Consider the following 17,719-nt stretch of genomic DNA (forward strand, 5'->3'; position numbering starts at 1 on the left):
TTTCCATCTTCTGCAGTCCTTCTATCGAAGAGATCATGTCAGCTTTGAATTGCAAGCTCTATTGCAATTCAAACAAAGCCTCGTCTCCTTTTTGTAAAATCTTGGCTTCAACTGCTTCTTTGGCCTTCATTTGGATAATCATATGTAGGAGAGAGATGCAATCTTCACATTTTGCCTTTTCTGCTGACAAAGTTGCCCGATTAGCTTGGATGTTATCCTTTTCTATCTCGAGCCTCAACACTATATTGCCAAGTTGTTCTATAACTACAAGTCCTTCATACTTGAGTTTTTCACTCCAACTTCTACCAATTTGCCCAAAATGTTTGTCCTTTTGCAGCTGAGAAATGATGGCTTGAATATCTGTATCTGTGGGATCACTAGTAGATGGTATCCCCGAAATGCTTGCTAAGGGATCACTGGTAGATGGTATCCTCGAAATGCTTGCTAACGGGGTAACTAATTGCTTGATGAAGCAATTGAGCTCATGGATGTAATAACCCTCCTCAAATCTGCCCTCAAAAAATGCTGATAAAAGCTCAAGGAATTTCATCAAACAATTCACATGCAAGGGACGTATGACTGATATAGTTTTTCAGCTGGCTTTAAATGACTCTTTTTCAATTTGCATCAATGAGAATCTTGTGCTAGAAGACTCCAAATGGACTACACAATGGCCTAACATGAGTGTGCTACTAATTTTTGACAATATTCAGTGCATATATATGATCTAAGCATGAGAAATGAACACCTACAGCCAACTGGCATTTTAACAAACAGTTGGTGTACAAACTAACTAGCTAATAAATAATGATATTGAATTGCTTAAATGACACCAGCAACTATTATCTTCTTAATTTGCAATGAAATTTCTAATACAATGCTCATGAAATATGGCCAAGACTTTTGGCATTTACATGGATTACAAAATGATAATGCTGGTGTAATGCACACTTACAGCTGAAACTTATAACACCCTAAAAAAAACAATACTAATAAAGGAACCTGGTTGTAGATGGCTGTAATAATTTTCTTCAATGCTGCCCCTTCTGTTTTGCCTTTCCGATTTGCTTTTTCGAACTGCTTTTTCGGACTGCTTTTTCGGCCTGCTTTTTCGATTCCGCTTTTTCGGACTGCTTTTTCGGCCTGCTTTTTTGTTTCCGCTTTTTCGGGCTGCTTTTTCGTATCTGCTTTTTTCACACTGCTACCCTGTTGAATCTCAAGACCATATCTTTCAATGGCGTCAAGATTTTCAGCTTGAAGGGATTTCGTCCTTCGAACTATTGAAATATAATCTCCAGAAAATTCTCCAATTTCTTTGATATTTCCAAGCATGCTTAAATGAGAGCTATCCTCTTTCTTTTAATCCCTTCCTCACTTGCTCCACGTTTCCGTCTTGCCAATGTGGGATAATACATGAGTTTTAATATTACTTTTTTTTTCCTTTTACAAAGTCCATGTATGTACTCAAAAGGGGAACTCTTGATTTTTTTTTTATAAAGTGACTTTATAAAATATTTTATAATTCAAGTCACTTTATTAAATTAATTAAATATAAAGTTACCTTTTAATATTTATTTATTTGATAACTTTATAAATAATTAACTTAACACCACTTATTTATTTAATTAAAATAATTAATTAGTCATCCTCATAAAATATTCATCATTTTGGACAACCTAATTAATTAAATTAATTAAATCAAATTGCCTCCAAAATGGGGACTGACAGTCCGCCCTTCCTGAAATTGCTTGTCCCCAAGCAATGGCTGAACAATAAACCAATCAATCCGCCTGGATCCCAAATGTAGTCATGAACTATACCACTGTTAATTAACATAGGCTCCTGCAATATCCTCTGCAATACAACCAAGAGGAATCCATAATCAAACTGACAATTACAGCTCAACCAAACTCCAAAATCACAACTGCCACAATCAGAAACCCACGAGACACAAACTCTTAGAACATCAGAACCCAAGTAAAGTGGGCAAATCAAGCTGCAAACACAGTAAATACCAACAACGCATCCTACTGGCCTATACGGAATGTATAATCCAACTCTGCAACAATGGTGAACGCTCCCGAATGAAATTGTACCAAGTATGGAAAATCCACACACTGTACAACTCCTGCAGTCAACACAACTCTGCAGATCACCGGCCACTGTCTCATAACCATAACTCCCATGCACCGCTGATGGTGAAAAGACATCACAAGATAAACAGCAAGAAATGGAACCCAAACCAAATTTGCCTGCCATCAACTCCTCAACACAAGGATCAAATGCTAACTGATGAACATATTCTACAGTATAATGCCAGTAAAAAGAACCAATCCCAGTCAAAGACTCATCCTGCAGACATGATACAACCAACTGTGACTGATCATCATCTAAGTCAGAGGATGATATAGCCAAGAGTGCAGAATCAACAACATCACTAGTCTTTGTGCCCTCAAAGTCAAACATACCACAATGCTCAGCTGCAGCGCCCAACTCAGCTGAACCTGCCTCCAGTGGAAACGGACCAAATATGCCAGTACTAGTGTCATCGATAGATAATAGATATATCCTCATCTCCACTGCCTCTATCAACCTCGACCATGGACATCCTTGGATCACCAGACACCGCGGTTAGTGACTGTACAGAATCTGGTAAAGACTGAAGTTGTTCCAACTCCATGGTCACCTCAGCTAAATGAAACTGTGACTCCTCGAAAGCCAATTGTGTACTCTCAAGAAACTCATAAGTCACCTCAAGCTACTGAGTAAGCTTACTCACCTCATCTTCCTTGACCAATAGTGCGTCATATGTTGTACTGCCCCACTCCATAAGATAATCTCTATCAGCTACCAACTGCATATAATTCTGTCTCAGAATTCGGATAGCCTCCCATAAAGAGTGGATCTCTGTCAAGGAAAGATAACTACCTCCCTGCTCATCACTAGCAGGAGAACCCCATCCATAAACTGCTAACAGCTGACAAGCAACATCGAAATGCTCGCAAGCGATAGAAATGTCTCGCTCGCAAACTCTCAGCTGACTAGACACATGATTGTGCTGACTAGTCAAACTCCTATACACTACCCCTGGTACACTGTCCAAAGGAGTAACCTCAGAATGGCTATCATTTGTAATACAGCCATCCAAATTTTGCAATCCAACTGCTGAACTTGTATCATCAAACAAAGTGACTGAGGCATTAACATAAACCTCCGTATCAAAGGAAACTGTTGAGGAGACTAAGTCCTCAAAACTGTCCACAACATCCCCCTGGGTGTCATCTGTAATAATTAGATCCTGGGACTTTTCTGTAAGCTTTGTCATATCTGAGAGATCATCAACCCATTCCAACAAGAATGGTCGACTGGATACATGAAAAATGCCCAACAAAAGTGTGTAAAAACTAATTCCACCATCAAACAAGTTGCTGGCATGGATGAGAACTACACCTGGCAAGCTACTAATCAAGTCCATGATGGTGCAACAGATACTACTACCAAAGAATGATAAATATCTCCAATCAAAACGATCCTAAGTACTAAGATAAGGATCCCAACATCTAATCCATGAACGAAAACCAACGGGCAATTCAAGTAAACTTCTCACCTGAGCAATGTGAACAATACCAACTGACTTCACGCACCTGTCTACAGTCTCTGAATCCGGAGTGTGAATGCTAGACGTACTCATATCATCATCAATATGTGACCCGACTGTAAAAGGAAACTGAGTCCTTGCTATATGCGCTAACTCCCGAACTGAACTCACCTCAAGACAACGCTCGTCCACATGTCTCTCAGAATCTTGGAGAGCCAACTTCATTGCCTCCATGCCTTCCTTGATCTGCTGTAAGTCGTCACAAGAAGAACCTGTTGTGACTCCTTTCTGTCTCTCCTGCAGTTGAATCATCCAAATGTGATTCTCAATCAATCCATGTATCCTATCATGATGAGATAAAGTCGTGACAATATTCTTGTCCCTTGTCTTCAACTGGCGTGCCAAACCAAGTAAAGAGCTACTAGCCTCTATCTCATGTGAAGAAGCATCCAACTGTGTCTGATACTCACTTTCTGCGAAGTCCTGAATGCTCACTTTCTAATCAACTGTACTATCCTCAAACATGACAGTATCCTCAACTGCTATAACTTCATCCAGCCCAACTATACTGGAATCACTATCTGTGTCAATCGCACAATTCGGTGTGCCTGTGATATCACCTTCTGGCTCAACCTGCACAACGCCTGTAACCCCTTCTACCTGTGAAGATGATGCAGATAAACCATTACCTGAAGATATGCTAATGTCTCCCTGTATCGAATCAGCATGTCTGTTAAACTCTTCATACAAGTTTTTGCCTGTCATAGGGAAGGTAGGATCCTTAGGCCTATCAAAACGTTCAATCAATCTCTCCTTAAACTCCACATATGAGGTAATGTGTGCATGACCCATAGTGACCATACCATGATGCCACCACTTGTGTGCTAACCCATCCAGGTGAATTGTTGCATACTTAATAGCTTCTTCCTCAGGCATAGGGTTCATTTGAAAGTATGTGTCAAGCCTTTGAACCCAAGCTCTTGCTGTAGACTTCCCCGAGCCATCATAATATGGTAATTGAAGTTTCCCTACTTTCTTCCGTAGCTCATAGCTCTGGTTCTTGTCATGTCCACAAGGCATATGCTTCATCCGCACATCTATATACTCCCTAAAGGTAATTGCAACAGTAAAATCTGGATCTCCGGCTTCCCAATCTCTCCTCAGCTGGTCCTGTATATCAGTGATCTGGGGCTCTGGTACAGGCTGCTCTGGAGCTCTAGGAGGAAATGTGGGAATAATGGGCCTCGAACTCACTGTCCTAGCTTGCTGGGGTGCATGACCGAAATTGTTCCCAACTTGTTCACCTCCATTATGTGTCCCATCCTGATTATTCCCATTCTGATTGTTACCATTCTGATTATTACCATTCTGATTATTTCCTCCACCTACGTTAGCATTCAACCCCATTTGACGAGCCATCATCTGCATCATAAGCTCCAATCTCTGACTCTGTTCCTGTGCTCTCTGCTCTATTGATTGCTGTCCCTGTGCTAAGGTGTCTAATAACTGTAAGAATCTTTCCTTTTCCTGATCTGGACTGGCACTCATTTTGTCAAACATTTTTCTCTCTATCTGACTAATCCAAATTCCCAATAAGACCTCCACAAGATGGCAGGAAACCACTCTAATACCACTGTAATAACCCTCCTCAAATCTGCCCTCAAAAAATGCTGATGAAAGCTCAAGGAATTTCATCAAACAATTCACATGCAAGGGACGTATGACTGATATAGTTTTTCAGCTGGCTTTAAATGACTCTTTTTCAATTTGCATCAATGAGAATCTTGTGCTAGAAGACTCCAAATGGACTACACAATGGCCTAACATGAGTGTGCTACTAATTTTTGACAATATTCAATGCATATATATGATCTAAGCATGAGAAATGAACACCTACAGCCAACTGGCATTTTAACAAACAGTTGGTGTGCAAACTAACTAGCTAATAAATAATGATATTGAATTGCTTAAATGACACCAGCTACTATTATCTTCTTAATTTGCAATGAAATTTCTGATACAATGCTCATGAAATATGGCCAAGACTTTTGGCATTTACATGGATTACAAAATGATAATGCTGGTATAATGCACACTTACCGCTGAAACTTATAACACCCTAAAAAAAACAATACTAATAAAGGAACCTGGTTGTAGATGGCTGTAATAAATTTTTTCAATGCTGCCCCTTCTGTTTTGCCTTTCCGATTTGCTTTTTCGGATTGCTTTTTCGGCCTGCTTTTTCGGTTCCGCTTTTTCGGACTGCTTTTTCGGCTTGCTTTTTTGGTTCTGCTTTTTCGGGCTGCTTTTTTCAGACTGCTACCCTGTTGAATCTCAAGACCATATCTTTCAATGGCGTCAAGATTTTCAGCTTGAAGGGATTTTGTCCTTCAAACTATTGAGATATAATCTCCAAAAAATTCCCCAATTTCTTTGATATTTCCAAGCATGCTTAAATGAGAGCTATCCTCTTTCTTTTAATCCCTTCCTCACTTGCTCCACGTTTCCGTCTTGCCAATGTGGGATAATACATGAGTTTTAATATTACTTCTTTTTTTCCTTTTACAAAGTCCATGTATGTACTCAAAAGGGAAACTCTTGATTTTTTTTTTATAAAGTGACTTTATAAAATATTTTATAATTCAAGTCACTTTATTAAATTAATTAAATATAAAGTTACCTTTTAATATTTATTTATTTGATAACTTTATAAATAATTAACTTAATACCACTTATTTATTTAATTAAAATAATTAATTAGTCATCCTCATAAAATATTCATCATTGTGGACAACCTAATTAATTAAATTAATTAAATCAAATTGCCTCCAAAATGGGGACATGACAATGGATCTCCGCCTTCAACCTAACCTTGGCAAGCTTGAGGTCTTCTAAGTTCTTCTATCACCTCAACAGTTGCTTTCCATTAGCCCACTTTGGTGTCATGCCTAACCTCTCCTAGATCTAGAGACTATAATTTGAAGTCGGTTGTAGTCACATCCTTGATCCTACCTTCTTTGAAGGGCTTGGCGATCTCCATAGTGAGGTGTCCCGTGTCCAGATCTTAGCCGAGGATAGACAAAGTCTTTGGCTTCTTCACTTTGTTTAATGTCGACCCAAAGCGGATGGACAATGATAGAGTCTCTTTGTTCGAAGCCCCATCTTCTATTGTCTTCCTCTTCTTGTCCAAAGTGTTTTCAAGCCATGACTCGATGCCGATTACTTTGGATGCAATTCCTAGTGTATCCACACTAAACATCTTTCTTCTAACGGGAGTCAAGACCTTCGAAGATAAGGAGAAAGGATTTCATGGAACAGGGGAAATGAATTTCGGAGCCTCACTAATCTTCTCTACTTCAGATGTTTTCTTCACCACTTCATTCGACTCTGTGGATTCACTTTCGCTGCTCCCGCCATCTCCAAGGTTAACTATCTGTATCTGAGGACTACTTGGTAAGAGTAGTGTCGCCCTTGTAGGTGAGATAGGATTGCTTTGGGATTGCAGAGCCACTGGAATTGTAGTGTCCTTTGATTCTTCTGCCTTCTTTCCAGCTTCTGCCTCTGTCCCAATCACGGGTATCGAACCATGTTGACAAGTTTTGTCTAATGGGGTGTTCTTGTTAGGAGGTTGATCACCTCCACCAGCTGGTTGAGTTGGTCCTTGAGCAAGAGATGGAATTGTGCCTGAAGCGCTGCCAAGGGAAGATGACGTTGTTGTTACATCTGGGGAAGGCTGAGCGGATGCACCTTTGCTTCTTCTTCACCAAGTCGTGGTCCACTTGACCCACTTCTCGATTCTCTTGTAGATTCTTGCCATCATCACGTCCAAGTCCTCTGCAACCTCTCCAACCGGTTCAGAGCTTATAGGGGTATTTCTTAATTTGGTCAAGTAAGTCATGTTGTACATATTCTAACCATCATCTTCAACCCCCTCCACATCTATGTTGACTTTGTATAGCTTAATTTGATCTATTGTCAACCTTGCAAAAGCACGATCATGGCTTTCAAATTCATCTTTGAAGTCAGCCCAGTAGTCTTCAATTGTGCTGATGTGCCTTATCACACTCCCAATCTGCAAGACATCTTTGGCATACCCGTTACAGTCAAACATAGGTCTTAAGACCTCATACATATCCAGCTTGTATTTCTTCTCAAAAATCTTCATCATGTTCTTACCATCACATCTGGAGTCATAGCTGAATGCTCCAACCTTCATGGGAAATTCATACCCCTTCTTTTCTAGACTCCGCTCAAGACATTCAACCACAAAGCTTGTTGAATGATCTCGACCAACACTATCATGTCACTCAGATATCTTGGTAGCTTCAGGGGAAAACCGTCGAAGGCTGCAAGACGTAGGTAAGAAAAGGATGAAAATTGGATAAAATAACAGCCAAATTGGCTGATGGCGGCCATGGCTTCAAGGGAGAATCTCTGTTCTGGGCATCCCTGCAATTCCTTACAAATTCACATGGTAAAGGCATCATTTACTCTTACATATTCTGCAGAACTATTTTGCATCTTAAGGCAAGGATAAAATTCATAAGACTTGACATCATCCAGGAAATCATCTAGACATGGGAGACCGGGCCATTATTGCAAGGATGTCGGCATATATATCAAGAACGAGGACATGTAGAATGAATTATAGAATTTGGCTGCTTGGAAAGCATGGGGCAAAATTTCACTTACCTCCTGCGCCCAATCATTATACTACATATCTAAACATATAACTTGACCCAAAAAGAAGTATTGTTCAACAAAATTTAAGTCTTCGGTTTCACCTCTCAATCTATGCAAAAGAACCAGAATGTCGATTATCTCTGATTTGAGGTCGGATCCGAAAAAGGTTTTGGGGACTTTGCTCTTGTCGCTCCGTGGCTTCTGGAACCATGTCCGCATGATCTCCTTCCTCCAAATCATCTTCTTCACTGAGAATTCCAAAATGGCCCCACTGACAGTTAGGTCAGAAAACTCCTCCTGTTCTGGCACACGAAGGCAATTCACCGCCCTTTGTCTATCAATTGAGATCAACACGGTGTCATCAGGTAGAACTATCTGCTTTGTTTCTGGATTGTAATGGTGGACACATTCATAAATGAGCTTTGGGGCTTGAACCGCGACCAGGAAACCAGCAGCTTCAACTAAATTGCTTCCCCATAATTTCTCAGTAATTGGGTGAATGCGTTCAGCCCTCAACCTCTTTTGGAAATCTGCCAAATCATAGAAACGAAGGGACATGTCTTGGAAGTCTTGCAGTTGAGACTTGATCCCAATCAAACCGTCAAAACCCGCGAACTTAGTGGCCATAGCTTACAAATAGGATTTTGAATCAAAAGGCGAATAAGACAAAAGACCTACAATCACCGGCTTTCCAAAGCTATTCGCACTGGTAAAAATGACGAATCAAGAAAACAATGTAACTTATTCAACTGTCTATGCATGTTTATATAAGAACCCTGATTCATCCGTTAAACTTCATAACTTGCGCCACACAAGTGATAATTCAAGGAAATATCTATTAAAAGTAAATGCAAAGGTTCAACAGATATTTAAGTCTTTTCACCGTTCCGTTGGCTAGAACGGGAACATTATATTAACCCATTATTTACTTTTCCATTTTCTTTTTAGTTTCGAAAAATTGCCCCTGGAGTACTCCGTTGATGAAAATCCGCCAAGTGAGATCCTAATCACATCTTCTTTCTGCAATAGTTCATTTCATCATCCTAACATGTACTAGATTCAACATTGGAGCCAAATTTTCCCTGTTAACTTTATTTCTCTGCATAGTTGGAAAATTGCCTTCATGGGTTGAAAACCCGCCAAGGAGAAGGCATTTTCCATTTTTTCGCCAACGCTTCCTTATTGGTTGAATCTCTCATAAATACATTTTTGATTGTTCAAGATGTTTAATTAAGATATATTGATCCGCTCGAATGTCACTTGGCATCTTGCGTTTCACATATATATCTGTTTTGCGAAAAATCATCTTCATGGGTTGAAAACCCACAGAGGAGACGACAAACCGAGGTTTTTCGCCAAGACTTTGTACTTGAGTGCCAGTGAATCCAGATTATGCTTGGGAGTCAAATCTCAGATTCAAACATCAATTTACTTAGGAATCTGTGACTTTTGAATATCTTTAAGCTAGATGCATCTTCAATTGAGCTCCTGCGGAAAGCCACCTTCATGGGTTGAAAACCCGCCGAGAAGGCAACATGAGATTTTCCGCCAATGTCTTATTTTATCAGCCATCAATATGACATGAAGTTGCTTCACCCGATCGCCGATTCTTGCTGAAATCATAGCGATAGTTCTTCACATTGCTAGTGTTGTAAAGACGTAATTTTTATAGAACTTTCGAGAGCGTGGGAACGAAGTAGTGAGTATGATTCATTTGTAATCAGTGAAAAATGATCTTTATCGGATTGGGTACTATACCTACCCGATAAATTACAAGACAATAGCAACAATCTGCCCGGCTTTGTAAATAGAGAAGGCATTTTGGGAAATTCCAATAAAGACTGCCTAGCCTTTAGGGATCTAGACTAACTCAAACATTCACAAGAACAAAACTGACTTCAACTAAAACACATAGAACTCATTTTTGCCAATAATCTAAAAAAAAAGTAGGGCAACAAAATGAAAGCTTAATAATTAATTAAATTAATATGAACTCATACAATAAATAGCTCCATCCGATGCAGGTGATGACCAACTGCCAATGCCACCAACTGCACTACCAAATATGACAATTGCCCAAATTAGACTTACTAAAAAAAAGTCTACAATTGAGACCCCTAAATCTCATTGTCAACTCACAAGGGTAGCTATGATGAACTAAAACAATCAACTACAGAAACTTGCCAAAAATGGGGACACTACAATCCTCCCTCCCCAAGATTGTTTGTCCTCAAGCAATCTGGTAACATACTAGAACCTCCACCAGGATCTCATAAGAAGTATGTAAAATCCTTGTCATCATTGAACCAACTATATGCCAACAATATCATCAAAGCCAACAACATAGCTTGCAACATAGTATCCACTACCTATGTTGATGATATAGAAGTCAAGACATCACTAGAAGTCAACTCCATAGGATATCTCAACATACTCTCCTTCACTATATCTATCCAAACATCCTACCAACAATCCAACTTAGGCATAGACCAACTTTGTGGCCAATACAAGTCTTGAACATGTATGTTAAATATGAGACTGTGTGCACTCGTCACCATATACACTCTATTGTTGCTATGATCATCCCTATCCCCACCCACAGGCTATTGTGATGACTTTGCCTCAACCTCATCAGTGTAAACCCACATAGCACGGTTTGCTACTCCCTTTGGTCTCAATGTGCAGTATGACCTTTAGAAAAAGGCTCCTTGCACCAATAGCAGAGTTGTCTCCTCCTCAAATCCTCTCTAGAAGTATCATCCATCTTCCTCGCTAACTTGCCTTTGTCCTCAACAACTAGTTGGAACTCCTCTTCAATAGGCGGAGGAACAAAAGATTTCGAGGCAACCTTGCCTCAAGAAGATGACTCTAAATCTTGTGCTTTCCTCGTCACCTCCTGTAAGGAAGATGGGTCCAATGACTTAACCCATCCGCAGAGTGGCTCAACCAATTCCTCCATGAACAACATCACTCGTCTACGCTCTAATATATCATAGACCATATCTGAGAGCCTCTAAAACTCACTGATGTAACCCTCTAACCCACCAGAGTGCCTCACCTAAACCAACTCTCCAAAGTACACCTCTGGATCCTTTCTATCAAATATCTCGATCAATTGGTCCACGAACACCTAATAGGAAGTGATCTGATCATGATGAAGTGAATCCAATCCATGATACCACCAATTGTGAGCAACTCCATCAAGATGCAACGCTCCAAATCTAATAGCTTCCCCTTTACTCATCGGACACAAAGCCAAATATGTGTCGAGCTTATAGACCGAAGCTCGAGTTGTCACTCTACCACTACCATCAAAGTGCTCCAAGGTCATCTTATTGGTCATTTCCTGCAAATCAGTTTGTTAAGGCCTTTGTCTCTCAGGTGTCGGCCTCACTCTGGAATGCTCCCGCTTAGTCAAGAACCTATCAAAATTCAAATGTTACTTTATTGCTTGCAGTAAAGCATCTCACGACTAACTATTTCAATTATCACAATACCTCTTATTTGAATATTAATGCTTCAACAATTGAAATTCCCAATTAAGAATGAGATGAAGTTGAGAGTTCAATATAATGCCAATTGACATAGTTTTAACTTTCCTTGCAATTTTCAACTACACAATTTGTAACAGTACTAGAAATAACAATTACGTAATCAAAGGAACCTGGACAGTGATCAATAAGTTCAACAACAGCCTCTTATTTTCCCAAATGCAGGCTAACAACAAGAATGCTAGCCCTCTTATCTGAATTGCAGGCTCTTGCTGATGAGCACATGCCCTCAAAGGTCAAACACAGACCACTATAAGGTGATCGCAGGCTGATAATAATGATTTGCAGCCCACGGAGTGCTGATGCAGGCATCCCAAAGGCTAACGCAAGCTCCCAAAATGCAATTGCAAGTCTCAAATTAAAGCACACAGGCCTCTAACTTATACATGCGGGCCTTTAACATTTAAATGCAGTTCGATCATGTTCAAATGCTGCCCTTTTAGAGACAGCAGCCTCTTGTAAATGCAAGTGATTCCTCAATAAGTAACATTGTAGCAATCACAGGCTCTTCCCAAATGGTTTGACTTTGAACCCTCAGCAATAGAGAATAAACTCTTCCAGATTTGCCACCAAGTAATTGACTTTTCAGGTACAGTAAGAGCAGTAGGAGAAGCCACAATGAAATTCTTAGAAATCACAATTTCCAAGCTCCAATATACTTCAGCAATGGAGTAATACTTCAGCCTTAAAACCTTTATACCTCAGCAAGGGAATCAAATTCACAAATCAGAAAACCCTCTCAACCAAACAACAAAAGAAAATAGACAATTGGATGCATTTGCCTCCACAAAGGGCTCATATTTATAATCCCCGAATGGCACTTAGTTTCCCAAACACAACTTCCACTTAAGAAGCTTCACCAATACATCATTTTATTAACATATAACAATAAAATGCCATTATAATAATGAACCCTTAATAATTAATTAATTAATGTGAACCCGTGTAATAAATAGCCCCATCCAATGCAAACAGTGACCAACTCCCAGTGCCACCAACTGCACTGCCAAATATGGCAAATACCCATATTAGACATACTAAAAACAGTAAGTCCACAACTGAGACCCCCAAATCTCATTGTCAACTCACAAGGGTTGCTATGATGAACTGACTCAATCAATTGCAAAGACTCGCCGAAAATGAGGACATTAGAAGTACATTGCAGCCACTATGGGAACAAGAGAAGCAATATGGCTCCGGAAATTGCTTGTGGGATTATTTGGTGACCCCCTGAATCCCACTATTATCCACTATGATAATCAAAGTTGTATCAAGCTTTCAGTGACTCCAGTATTCCATGATAGATCAAAGCATGTCGAGATTCCTTATCACTATGTGAGGGACATGGTAGAAATTAATGTGATTCAGTTGGAGTGTATTAGTATAAGCGCTCAGACAGCAGACATTCTCACCAAGCCTCTCTCCAAGGTGAAAGTTGAACACGTTCAGATTAAGCTTGGTATGGTTGAAATTTAAGTCAAAGTTGAGATCAAGTCTCAAATTATTATTTGCTTGTACTAATATAATATTAAACTTGTTTAATGTGTAAACATTTTTGTCATGTGTGTGACTCCATGACTTTATGGGCCCCTCTGAACATTATTGAAAGGTGATGACTTTTCAAATGATGAACAATTGTAATTGACATTATAAAGTAATGACTTTACAATGATCTAATTCACTATCATGATGGATATCATGTGACGTGACTTGATATATGTGGACATGTCATGATAGTTAATATCTCTTAGACATTTTGATAGATATCATGAGACTTGATATCATTTGAAGATCATTATGATCCTTAAGAGATAGTCATGGTGGATATTCTATCCATGGATATACCATGATTTATAAATTATTATGGTAGACATCATGAGACTTGATGTCAGTACACATACCATAATATGGATATTTGTATTAGAACAATCTCATGTGACTTGATATTCTTAAGCATAGCATATCTTCTTATACCACGAGTAAGGTGATATTATTATGATCTATACTTGGGTAGATTTTATCTTCCCTAGCTAAGAGGGAGTGTTCAAATAATAACATCATTTAGATAAAATTGATGATAATATTAATACAATGATCTGTAGATAATATGCAAGCATATACATCAATACCCTACACATGCACATTAAATACAAATCATTATACTGATTATAATTACCAACCACGATAATTTGAAAATTACTTCCAAGTATAAATCTTGTCTGACCAATTTGTATTTGCCATTTATATGAATCAATATCCAATCAATATATAAGAAAATATTATTCATAACATATATGTTCTGATTACTGATAACAATAAGCATTAGTTACAAGTGCATCAGTGTCAAATTGAATCGGCCCTATTAAGGTAATTAAAGGTTGTTACTTGTGAAATGACATGTCAATGAATAGGCATGTCTCCACTCACGTGGAGACATGACTATTCATTGGTGGAGACATACCTATCCATTGGCATGTCTCAAAATCGTGCATATATATATTCAGCCCAACCAGTCTAGAAGGCAATCACAGAAATCAATAGTGCAGAGCCTTTCTAGGATTCTGTTTATATTCAGTTTTACAAATATAATAATCAGAACTTATTATTATTGTTTCAAACTCATTGGGAAAAATAATACTTATCTTCATTTTGATTATAATCTGCAAAAGAAAAAATTAGTTAGTAAGATCATTGTTCAAGAGAATGTTGAAAAGGTATACATATTCCAATCTGCAACAAATCCAGCAAACTTTAACAAGAGATAAATCTATAATTATTTTCATGAATTCGATGTGATGATTTTCTTTTGAAACATAATTTTTATCTTTGACATTTGGCATTAAGTCACAAGGTTCGAGTTCGAGTTCAAATTCGACAACTATGAAGTGCAGATTACGTTCGACAAGTAAAAATAATCGAACAAAAATTGCCTTATGTGCCTTTCCAAAAAAGTATAAGTATATGTTATTTATTATTATAAGTTTATGAATTTCATGCAAAGAACTTTTCAATTCCTTACTTGGGGACAAGCTCTAACACCTCCTCCTCAACCCCAACAATACCAAGTAAATGGCCACTTTCCCTTGTTAAACTTCTCATAAATAAAATCTTTTATACGTTTAGTACAATACAGTTTAGCACCATTTTTTGTCACATGCTTAGACCTGTATGATAAAAAAGAAAATTACTATTTTTATTTTAAATCATTTAATATTTACATTAAAAACATTAAAACTAAATATAGGAATAGTTATTTTAAATTCTACAATCCAAATAAATAAATAATAAATTCCACTTTAATGAACTACAAACTAAATAAATTTATTAAATTTAAAAATAAATTAAATTTTAAACATCATATTAACTTTTAAAATAAAAATAAAGCTACTAAAGTATAATAGTTTAAAATCATAAAAAAATATAATAATAAACTCGATTATGAAAATTAAATAAATATTAAATTCTACCTTAATTAACTTCACTATAAATAATTTTATTAATTTTATTAGACTTAAAAAGAACAGAAAAAAATATTTATTTTAAATGCAAAATTATATATTAGAAACAACATAAAACTAGTATAGATATCTTAAATATATCTATCTAAAAAAATAACGATAGATATCCGTTATAAAATGATTAAAATTTAATTTACTACATCTAAACAATGTTTATATTTTCCTGGATATCCAGTTTTTTTTTTGCACTCACTTAAGTTTTTATTTTAATTTAAATGATTATTTATAATTTATAATTTTAGCAAATATTTTATTTTAAAATATACTCTATTTATAACAAATATTAAGATTTTGACATGTAGATGGTTGTCAAATTTAATTTTAAAGGTAAAGGTTAACATTAACACACTCTCATCATCCCACTCCACCCTTTCTGACATTGTAGAATGCCTTTCGGCATTAACTATTAAACTATAATAATTTAAAATCATAAAATAAAAGTAAAATAATCACTTCAATATTTTATTGTAAATCAATTAAAAATAATAAAATTATTGTAATAAATAATTAAAAATTTAATAAGCAACCATACCAAATAATAAATATTTAATCTTTATGTATTATTAAATGAATAAGAACTAAATTTATAAAACTAAGTAACTTAATAACAATTTAAAAACAAAATATAAGATTAATACGTTTGAATATTTGATAAATAATATAAAATTAATATCACTAATAAACTAATAACAATAATTCAAAACTATTGTTAAACCTAAAATTAAATAATCTCAAACGTTATAAGTATTACTAAATCTATTAAATAATCATGCCCAACCTGGTTGAAACACCGAGGGATATGAGAGTTTGCTCGCAAGATTGTCAGAGATTTCATAGGTTATGCAGGAGACACCAAAAGCATTGCAAAAGAATTTGAAACCTACGAGTCACAACTCACGGCAACCCACAACGATTTGCAGGCAATGACCATTCAAGCAGAATAGCAGATAATTTCCGCCATAGATTGCCCTAGTCGTGGAGTTAACAAAGGCATCAATTGATTGATTATTTTATTGAAAATCTTAGAAAAACTGTTGTTTACTGGCCCGTACGAATTTATGACAAATTTGCACGATTTTTTTAGGTTCGCCGAATTTCAAACCTAGAACCGTAAATTCGGCGAACCTTGTGACTTAGTTTGGCGTTGATCAATGGTCAATCATCATATAGATTCATAGTATGAAATGATTTAGTTTTACAATTATGTATATTTCTCTTTTATTTAGTATATAATGTGCGCACACACACACATACTCACAAATCCTTACAAATCATAATGGGAAAAAAATCACAAATCCATGAATCCAATTCTTGAACCCAAATTGGCAATTTAGAGTATTTGTTAAAGGCATAGAAAAAATAGAGTTTAAAATGATATTTCTTTATTGATGCCTTCAACAATATGCTCATAGTATTGACTTCAAGTACCCATGAGAAGTCTTGTAATAATCCTCTAAGTAATCTATTAGGAGGTTAAATCCATTATATCATTAATAATCTCTCTCAATTTAATGTATCAATGACAAGGCTCAATCAAGAGCAACATAGAAATTTTGTTTTACCCTACATCTTATGTATATAACTCATTGTCAGAGTTCCTTGTTAAAGTTATAATGTGTGTTATACTTGGTCCTTCAATGGACAAATTCTTTTCAGGAAACAAAAAAGAAGAAGAAAATCTAGTAAAAGCAATATACCTCAAACCGTAATGCCATGGAAGAGTCAAATGCAAGAACCTTTTACCTGTGATGCAATACATGAAAATAAATTTATTAAGAAATTATATTTTAACAAGAAATGGAGTAGTCTAAAGTCTAAATAATCTACAAAGCTGATTTTGGAAAAACCAAGTACAGTTGCATTATACTTTTCAGGTCTCCAATGTTGGTATGTTGCATGATAAGAAAAGGTACCATTTTTATCAATTTATATATCATATAACTATTTTTTACTCATTCTTTTAAATAACCAAGAATGTCAAATTCTCAAAATGGTGTTTAGCCTGAAAAATTAGGCTATTTACTCATACATGGTAACAAAAGATTCAAAATGCTCTGAGATAGAAAACAGAAATGTCAGGCAGAAACTGAAGAAACTGTGGAAGAATGTCTGCAATTGAGAGATCCGACCAAAATCAAACTTGTCCATTAATTCTTATGAGAGATGCCTTCTTGCGAACCACTACTCATGAAACACGGGTCAATGAGTTTGACTCCAACTGTACATAGTTGAATCCTGATAGCAATATCACAATTTTTAAATAATATTATTAGGATTCTCAAAACACCCAACAATAGCCTCTATATGCTCTAGACGAAAATTTTGAAAATATGTGATTTGGTCACTCAATATAGTGTTAGGATTCATTG

The 17,719-nt window shown here is 36.7% G+C and overlaps 1 protein-coding gene across 3 annotated transcripts in view; it reads right to left on the reverse strand.

Annotated features, from left to right (window-relative positions):
- The window catches only part of LOC149532518 (uncharacterized), a 304,531-nt gene that overhangs the window by 276,034 nt on the left and 10,778 nt on the right, over window positions 1–17,719 (reverse strand). For all 3 annotated transcript variants that reach the window (XM_089803165.1, XM_089803166.1, XM_089803167.1), the window contains one exon: window positions 17,048–17,093. In XM_089803165.1, the coding sequence (XP_089659291.1) occupies window positions 17,048–17,065 (18 nt within the window). In that variant the 5' untranslated portion in view covers window positions 17,066–17,093. The remainder of the gene's footprint in view (window positions 1–17,047; window positions 17,094–17,719) is intronic.

This window comes from Cupressus sempervirens, chromosome 10, assembly GCF_028749045.1.
Source record: "Cupressus sempervirens isolate cs-2001-9-10 chromosome 10, ASM2874904v1, whole genome shotgun sequence".
In the NCBI taxonomy this organism is placed as follows: Eukaryota; Viridiplantae; Streptophyta; class Pinopsida; order Cupressales; family Cupressaceae; genus Cupressus; species Cupressus sempervirens.